This window comes from Equus asinus, chromosome 17 (genome assembly GCF_041296235.1).
Source record: "Equus asinus isolate D_3611 breed Donkey chromosome 17, EquAss-T2T_v2, whole genome shotgun sequence".
Lineage (NCBI taxonomy): Eukaryota > Metazoa > Chordata > Mammalia > Perissodactyla > Equidae > Equus > Equus asinus.
This window is the reverse complement of record NC_091806.1, coordinates 49622644-49631999: the sequence shown is the minus strand read 5'-3', so window position 1 is coordinate 49631999 and position 9356 is coordinate 49622644. Positions and strand designations below refer to the sequence as shown.

At 52.6% G+C, this 9356-nt stretch overlaps 1 protein-coding gene across 1 annotated transcript; it reads left to right on the top strand.

The window, feature by feature from the left end:
* The first annotated feature begins 4789 nt into the window (after window positions 1–4789).
* On the top strand, window positions 4790–5744 carry MRGPRG (MAS related GPR family member G). The gene is given in 2 exon segments (XM_014833275.3): window positions 4790–5364; window positions 5366–5744. Coding segments are annotated over 2 exon segments (954 nt in total).
* The last annotated feature ends 3612 nt before the right edge of the window (window positions 5745–9356 follow it).

The window sequence follows — 9356 nt, the reverse complement described above, 5'->3', positions numbered from 1 at the left end:
AAAAATATATTAAATCTCCAGAACAGAAGGAAAATGACCAGTACCCAGAAATCAGTCCTGAAGACACAGAAATGTATAACCTAAATGAGAGAGAATTCAAAATAGCTATCATTAAAACACTCAATGAGTTAAAAGAGAATGCAGACAGACAACAAGTTCAAGAGCTACTTCATAAAATAAATTGAAACTATAAAGAGGAACCAATCAGAACTGTTGGAGATGAAAAACACAATGGTTGAGATAAAGAAAAATCTGGACTCCCTGAACAGCAGAGGTGATATTATTGGGGACAGAATTAGCAGTCTGCAGGACAGAAATATAGAAATACTTAAGATGGAGTAGGAAAGAGAACTTAGACTAAAAAGAAGTGAAGAAATTCTCTGAGAAATATTCCACTCAATTAGGAGGTGCAACATAAGGATTACAGGTATCCCAGAGGGAGAAGAGAAGGAGAATGGAGCAGAAAGCTTGTTCAAAGAAATAATAGCTGAGAACTTTCCAAACCTGGGGAAGAAGCTGGAAACACGTGTGACAGAAATAAACAGATCTCCAAAATATAACAATGTAAAAGGACCTTTTCCAAGGCATATAGTAGTAAAGCTGGCAAAAGTCAATGACAAAGGAAAAATATTAAGGGCAACAAGGCAGAAGAAAATAACTTACAGAGGATCCCCTATCAGACTTTCAGCAGATTTCTCAGCAGAAATCTTATAGGTTAGGAGGGAGTCGAATGATATATTCAAAATTCTGAAAGACAAAAACTTTAAGCCAAGAATACTCTACCCAGTGAAAACATCCTTCAGATATGATGGAGAAGTAAAAACTTTCCGAGATAAATAAAAGTTAATGGAGTTCATCACCACAAGACACCCCATACAAGAAATGCTCAAGAAGGCCCTCATACATGAAAAAAAAATAAAAAAAAGAAAGAGCTTACAAAACCTGGAGCAAGGACAAGATGGAAAAATAGATGGAAAAAATCAGAAAATTGCAGCTCTCTCTCAGAACAGGTTAGCAAACAGTTATAACATTAAAGATAAAGGGAAGGAAAACACCAAAAATAAAGATAATCTTGTCATTTTAACCACAAACTCACAACAGAAGATGGAATAAGATGTGACAATAACGACTTAGAAGGGGAAGTGGAAATGGATGGAATTGGTTTAGTCTAACGAAATAAGAGGTTACCATAAAATGGACTACTGCATCTAAGAGATTTATTATGCAAACTTCATGGAAACCACTAAACAAGTAATTAGAACAGAGACACAAATGATAAGTAAAGGGGAAAACTATTAAAACTAGCATAGAAGACATCCTAACCAAATTGGTAATCTAAGTTACATGGGACAAGAAACAAAGGTAACATAGAAAAAACAGAAAATGAGTGATAATATAGCAGCATTAGGCCCTCATATATCAATAATCACGTCAAGTGTAAATGGATTGAATTCTCCAATCAAAAGACACAGAGTGGCAGGATGGAGTAAAAAACAAGCCAAGTATGCTGCCTCCAGGTAACACATGTTTGATCCAAAGACAAACACAGGCTCAGAGTGAAGGGATGGAAGATGATACTCTAAGCTAATGGCCAACAAGAAGCAGGTGTTGCCATACTTACATCAGACAAAGTAGATTTCAAGACAAAACAGGTAGAGAGGGAGAAAGAAGGGCAATATGTAATGATAAAAGTGACACTACACCAAGAAGACATAACACTTATAAATATCTATGCACCCAACACAGGAGCACTGAAGTACATAAAGCAACTATTAACAAACCTAAAAGGAGATATTAACAACAACACAATAATAGAAGGGGACCTCAACACTCCAATTACACCAATGGATAGATCATCCAGACAGAAGGCAACAAGGAAATTGTGGAACTTAACAAAAAACTAGACCAGATGGACTTAATAGATGCATATAGAACACTCCATCCAAAAACAGCAGATTACGCATTCTTCTCAAGTGTGCATGGAACATTCTTAAGGGTAAACCATATGTTGGGAAACAAGGCAAGCCTCAATAAATTTAAGAAGATTAAAATAATACCAAGCATCATTTCCAACCATAATGCTATGAAACTAGAAATCAACTCCAAGAACAAGCTGGGAAAGAGACAAAGATGTGGAGACTAAACAACATGATACTGAACAACCAGTGGATCATTGAAGAAATTAAAGGAGAAATCAAAGAACACCTGGAGAAAATGTAAATGAAAACACACCATACCAACTCACAGGGGATGCAGCAAAAGTGGGCCTATGAGGGAAATTCATTGCAGTATAGGCTTATCCTAACAAACAAGAAAAATGCCAAACAACAATCTCAAACTACCCCTAACAGAATTGGAAAAAGAAGAACAAACAAAGCCCAAAGTCAGTGGAAGGAGGGAAATAATAAAAAGTAGAGCAGAAATAAAAGAAATTGAAACAGAAAGTCAGTAGAAAGGATCAATGAAACAAAGAGGTGGTTCTTTGAGAAGATGAACAAAATTGATAAACCCTTAGGCAGACTTACTAAGAAAAAAGAGAAAATGTCAAATAAATAAAATTAGAAATGAAAGAGGAGAAATAATAATGGATACCCCAGAAATACAAAAGGTTGTAAGAGAATACTGTGAAAAACTATATGCCAACAAGTTGGACGTTCTAGAAGAAATGGATAAATTCTTAGAGTCTTACAACCTCCCAAAACTGAATCAATAAGAAATAGAAAGTCTGAATAGACCGATCACTGGGGAGGGACGTTGCGGGACAGGGCATCGGGCATGGGCATGGGGAAGCAAAAGGTCGTTGTTTAAAAGCAGCACCTTGGGTCCTTCACTGAGTCTAGGGGCAGATGTGCCCCTTCTGAGAGCGCTGGGCTTCCTGAAGCCCCCGCCCCCTCCTCCGAGTCTCCTTCCAGGAGCAGAGCCCCCGCCCCCCTCCCCCCCCACCCCAGCACAGGCCCAGCGCTGGCCTTCCCTCCACCACGCAGCCTCCTCCCAGCAGGAGCCAGGGCAGCCAGGCAGTCCGGTCAACTCCCTTGGTGCACCTTGGGGAAACTGAGGCCCAGAGAGGAGAGGGTCAGCACATGTCACCCCCTGACACCAGAGGCCAACCCAGCTCGCTGGGCCCCAAGGACAAGCCACCATCACCATGTGCACAGCACCAGCAAAGCTCGAGGGGGCAAAAGCGAGACTCCCCTACTGGGGACAGGGACAACCACAGAGAAGGGTGTTGCCAGGGATGCTCAGGGCACTAGGCAGGGAGGTGCAGAGCAGACTGTGGAAGGTTCCAGACGGTAAGGGGAGCAGGGCCTTAAAGGAGGCGGGACCTGGGTTAGTGGAGACCGGGCCAGGGTGCTCTGGGCAGGGCCTCCGCCCAGCAGAGGTGTGATGGGGGCCAGAAGTTCGGACTCGCGGCTCGCTCTCTGTCTCTCTCTGTCTCTCCTTGTCTCTGTCTCTCTCCCTCTCCCCGTCTCTTCCTCTCCATCTCCATCACTGTCTCTCTCCCTCTCTCTGTCTCTCCAGCACTCTCTGTTTCCTTGTCTCTCTCTCTCTGTCTCTGTCTGTCTGTCTCTCTCTCTCTGTCTCTTCCTCTCTCTGTCTCTCCATCTCTGGCTCTGTCTCTTTATCTCTCTGTCTCTCTCTGTCTCTTCCTCTCTGCCTCTCTCTATTTCTCTCTCTCTCTCTCTCTGTCTTTCTGTGTCTCTGTCTCTGTCTCTCTCTCCCCCAAGCCCCCACAGCTGTCCACCCCCAACACTCCCTAACACAGAGCCAGGGTCCTGACGACCCCTCAGCTGCATGTCCTGGGCTGAGAACAAGGACCAGAGTGGATGGGGGGGGGGGCACAGGAAGGGAGGGGCTGCTCTGAGACCCTCACTGCCTCCACCTGACTTCCCTGCGGCCGGTTCTCCCTCCCATCTGAGAACTTCCGAGCGAGGGCACAGGCCTAGACCAGAACAGGACTCTCAGCCTCTTGTTCCTTGAAAGTGGCTGGCAACAAACACTGTCAGCTTCTCCCCAGAAGACCTGTTGCCCTGGGACTCCAAAGCAGTCCCCACACCTGCTTTGAGACTTCAGAGTGGCACCTCCCAACCTGCCTGCAAGGGAACCCCCGGGGGTGACCCCTTGCCCAGGCCGAGCTGCAGGGCAGGCCTGGGGTCTCCCTCCCTGTTCCCACATCCTCCTAGCTGCCTGCTGCCCCCAGCCCTACATCTTCCCTCTTCACTTTTCCCGTAGCCAGTGCACGACAGAGCGTCCTTAGGGCCGTCACTAGACACCACCCAGCAGACTCTCTGGGCTAGGGGACTTAGCAGGAGGCTTAGCAGGAGTCTGGTCCAGGCCCTTTGGGGAGGGAGGCCCTATGCAGGGTCCCTGATGGAGAAGGGAGGAGGCCCCTACACGTGTGGTCCACACGCGTGTGCCCAGGGCCTGCAGAGACCTGTCCAGCCCATGGCCGACCTCGGCCACATCACACTTCACACGCAGGGCCCTGTGATCTTTGGTGCATTTAGTCTGCCCACGGAGCCGGGGAGGGCAGGGTCCTGCTCCCGCCTGTTGGGCCATCATCACCCACGATGCCTCAGGCAGTCTTGTGGCGTACCCCTCCTACGGAGGTCCGTGAGGCAGGAGGCTTAGGCACTGGCCTGGAAGGGTGGCCCCTGAGCAGTGTCTGTCGGGCTGCTTTGGACAACACCCTGCAAACACCAGCTGAGGCCTCTGCCCTCCCAGGTGGCGATGCCAGCAACAACATCTGTCACCTCCTCTCAGGGACCTGCCTGCCTGACTGCCTGCCAGGATGTTCAGGCTCTGGAGAACCTTCAACAGCGTGGTTTTCTACCTCACGCTGGACGTTGGCCTTGGGGAGCTGGTGGGGAACAGGCTCGTCCTCTGGCACCTCGGCTGCCACATAAAGAAGGGCCCCTTCTTCCTCTATGTGCTCTACCTGGCGGCTGTGGACTTCCTGTTCCTTGCCTGCCAGATGGCCTTCTCCATCATCCATGTCACCCTGGGCTCCGATGATACCCTCTACTTTGCCATCACCTTCACCGCGTTCTCCGTGGGGCTCTGGCTGCTGGCGGCTTTCAGCACCGAGCTCTGCCTCTCCACCATCGTCCCCTCCTGCTACGGGCACTGCCAGCCACGGCACACCTCGGGTGTTGTCTGAGGCCTCGGCTGGGCCCTGGCCCTGCTGACTGTGCTGCTGCCAGCCCACGCGTGCAGCCTGCTGCGTGCTGGTGCCAGCCCAATGGCCTCCCTGCGCCACCAGGCGGCCTGCGCCAAGTGGCTGCTGTCCCTTGCCTGCGGGGCCTGCGGGGCCTGCGGGGCCTGCGGGGCCGGCCTCATCCTCTTCCTCTGGGTGACCTGCTGCTCCGGGCACTGTCCTGGGCTTGGAGCGCCTGCTCTTCTTCTGCGGCCTGCCGCTTGTCTTCTGCTGGAGCCTGCAGCCGCTCCTGAGCATCCTGCTGCCCGCGCTCGCCCCACTGCCCGCGCTGCTGGTCTACGTCCGTGGCAGCTGCAGGCTGCTCCTGCACTTGGCCTGGCTGCCGGGGAAGCGTAGGCCGCTGTGGGCCGTCCTCCGGAGGGCCCTGGGGGAGGGCGCCACTGCCCCTGGGCCTGCTGTCTGCCCTGGGCCTCCCTGCCGCGCCCGCCCTTGCCAGACCTTTCCAGGACCAGAAGTGACCCCACCCCACTCCCACTCCCTTGCTCTGGGGACCCCAGCACAGAGGACAGAGTGTGAGCCGGGGTCCTGACTCCCGTGCTGAGCCTAAGGGCCAAGGGAGGCATGAGGGAGCTGCCCGGACCTGGGCGAGGATGGCACCGTGCCCGCACAGTCCACGGCCCAGCCAGCCGGCCCCGCATCACCCGTGGGCGGGCTGCGGGGAGAGGCCACGTGGGTTCCGCCCGCTGTGCACCAAGGCCGTGCTCTGGCCTCTCCCACCCAAGGGTCCGGGGGAACCCGCTGTTGCTCCTGCCCTGCCCACCTGCACATCCCCAAACCCAGGGGACCCCACCCAGGGCCCTCCCAGCAGTCCCCGCACAGGCCAGCAGATGGCGCTGCTTCTTCGCCAAATGCGCCCAAACGTGGGCTCCTGCAGAACGACTGGCCTGCTGGGCGCTCCCCACCTGTCCAGCCCCGCTGCCCGCCCGCACTTGCGTCCTGGGCACCTGCTGCCTGGAGCGCGCTCCTGCCCCCAACCCATCCTCGACTTCCCCTCCTCCCAGAACCCTTTGCTCAGCCAGTGCCCTCAGCCCTGCCGGCCTTGCAGACCCTGCCCCCCAGTGTTTGCCTGGGGCGCGGGATGGGTCTCCTTGAGAAGAAAGAGAGAGTCAGGGACAGAGTGAGGAAGGAGGAGGAGGGGCAGGAGCAGGAGGGGAGAGGAGGAGGGAAAACTGAAGCATGCCTTTCAGCTTTCAAAGCACAAATCATTTTATGTTTTTTGATAATTACAAAAGAAGAAGATAGTTCATGTTCATTGTAAAGACATTCAAGGCCTTCCGAAAATATTGAGCAGATAAATCACCAAACTATTTGGACTCAGAGGGAGACATTTTGGGTGTAGACCCCTGCGGTCATGTCTGTTCTTTTAGTAGAGATCCACAGAAGTTTCAGCTTTTCCCAGAATTGAAGACATTCTGGACACGCGATGTGAAATCTCTTACCACGAAGCTTTTTACAACTACGGGAGAATTGTTCAAAAAATTTGTCACTTTTTTCACTGGAAAAGTAATGTGTTGCTCACTATGGGAAAGAAGACTCGCCTGTCAGGGCCACCAGCGCAGAGACACCCTCCTTTGCAGGATTCTATCCTCACCGCCACCCCCAGGGAGGGACATGGTTCTGTCCACACCATGCCCCACCGCGTGGTCTCCCGGACTGTGCCCTTATGTCTGGGTGATTCCAACAAGGGAGGCAAGGGCTGTCAGTCTAAAGGACGTCCTGGGGGCTCGGGGAGAGGGCGTGAAGACCCCCCAGGCGTGGTAGGTGGGAGGGCTTGGCTTTAGGGTGAAGAGGGGCCATTCATTCTTGAGACACTACATGCCAGACCCCAAGGAGGGGTGTGGCCTCCTTCCTGGAAGGCCTGGAATGGGATGAGGGTGGGGTGGTTTCAGAGATGGGGTATCCTGGGATCAGCCCCAGGGAATGGGGCCTGTGGAGCTGTCCATCTGTGCGCCAGCAGGACAGGCAGGCAGCCAGGCAGCTGACGGTGTCTGGGGAGCATGATAAACAGCTCAGTCTAGACCGATGAGGAGGCCAGGGACCTCCAGCCCTGGAACCCGCTGCTGGGGTGTGGGGACGCCAGCCTGAGTCCAAAAGAGCCAGCGAGTGTCCCTGGTCCTGGAGAAGCGTGCGGCCAGCTGGAGGGACGGGGCTGTTACAGGGCTGGACCCCCATCCTGCTGGCACCTCTTTAGCTGGGTGACCTCCAGCAAGTCACCTGACAGCTCAGATCCCAGTCTGCACCAGGAGATGGAGCAATATTTCCTTCCTGGGATTGCAGGAGGAACAAAGGCAGGAGCCAGGCGGCGGCAGAGGACAAACCGTGCTGTCGCCGTCCTGACCTTCAAGGCCACTGCATCACCTCTCCCCTCTCTGTCTCCGGGCAGAGCTCCAGATGTCCCCAGCCCGCCCTGACCTCGGCATACCCACTGCCATGCCTGCTGGCATTCCTGCTCTTGGCGAGTCCTGCACAGCCATCAGTGTCTGTCCTCATGGCTGTCTGTCCTGTGACTCGGGGGGCTTCCTGGCAGTGGATGCAGCGTTCTCAGCTCCTCTGGTGTACACCTGCCCCGGCTGAGCACCCGAGGCGACCACCTCGCCCACGCGGCCGCCCCCACCGCGTGCTTCACTTCCTGCGTTCCTCACTTATTTGCTCGCCTGTTAGGGCCCATGTCTCTAGCTAGAAGGAGAGCTCCTTGAGGGTGGGGAGCCGGGCAGCCTTCCCCATCACTGTCCCCCCTGTGCTGAGGACGGGGATGACCAGGAGAAGGGGCTTGACGAGCACTGGTTGAATGGATGCACAGGTGGACGGGTGAGGAGGTCATTGCATGAATGATATGGTCAAGTAAATCAATGATAAGGCCAAAATGGAGTGCAACTGAATGGAATCAGACTAGGCTGGTCCTGGGTTCTGGAACCTTCCCAGCCAGCCCGAGTCCTGACCACTGACCAAAAGCTTGTGCAGATGTCAGATAAGGGAGGGGCCCAGGTTTGCTCCCGGTAGAGTCCAGCCACCCCAGACCCCTCGTCCTCCCTTGGCCACACTCTCCCCTTTCAGCCAACAAACATCATTAGGGCCAACTCCGTGCTGGGCACCGAGCAGGAGCTCCAGATGTGGACACGCCGTAGTATGACCCCTGTCCCCAAGGGGCCTGGTGTCTGGAGAAGGGACAGGCGCATAAACACAATTCAAAGGCAGTGTGTGAGGGCGCACGGAGTGTGAGGAAGGCTTAGGGAGGCTCCCCACGTCCCCATTTGCCCTTGACAGTCCCAGTTTATAACCTCTGTCCTAGCGTCATTAGTGCCCCCTTCTGCTCGCGTGTCCCAGTGCAGGTGACAGATCCTCTGGTCACCTTAATGTTAGGGAAGTAGGGAGGAGGGCCAGGCATCCCCACTCAGAGAACAGGGGTGGGGGTGCTTCCTGGAGAAGGAGTGGCTGCACGGAGCCTTACAAAGGTGGTGTGGGTGCGGAGGGACTAACCGCCGCTAATGAGAGCTCTGACACCTGGGCACCTCCCGAGAAGAGGAGAAAACAGGGACCACAGAGAAGGGTGTGGCAGCGGGGCCTTGGGATGGGAACGGGCATGCTCCAGACATGGGGCAGAGGACGCCCGGGGGACAATGGGCATACCATGTTAGTAGTTGTTTTTTAATTATGCCTAGGTATTGAATTGTACCGAATGTTTTTCTTCATTTATTAAGATAATTATACAGTTTTGCTCCTCTTCTCTGTTGATGTGGTGAATGACACTGACTTATTCTCCAATGCTGACCTTGTGTTCCTTGCGCAAACCCCACTTGCCCCTAGTGTACTATTCTTCTTACAGTTTGATGAATTCGATTTGCTGATATTTTGGTGAGAGTATTTGCATTTATGGTCACCACTAGTGTTGGTTTCTTATTTTCTCATAATGTCCTTGTCAGTTTGGGGATCTTGCTCTATTCTCTGTAAGAATTTGGGTGAAACCAGTATCATTTCACTAGAGAAGCCGTCTGGCTCTAGAGTTTTTGTGAAAGGAGTTTAAAATACAGTTTCAGTTTCTCTAACAAACCTCGGGCTATTCAGTTCTCTTTTTCTTCTTGCATCGGTTTCAGAAAGTCTTGCTTTTCAAGGAATTTTTCCATTTCACTAAGTTTGAATTTAG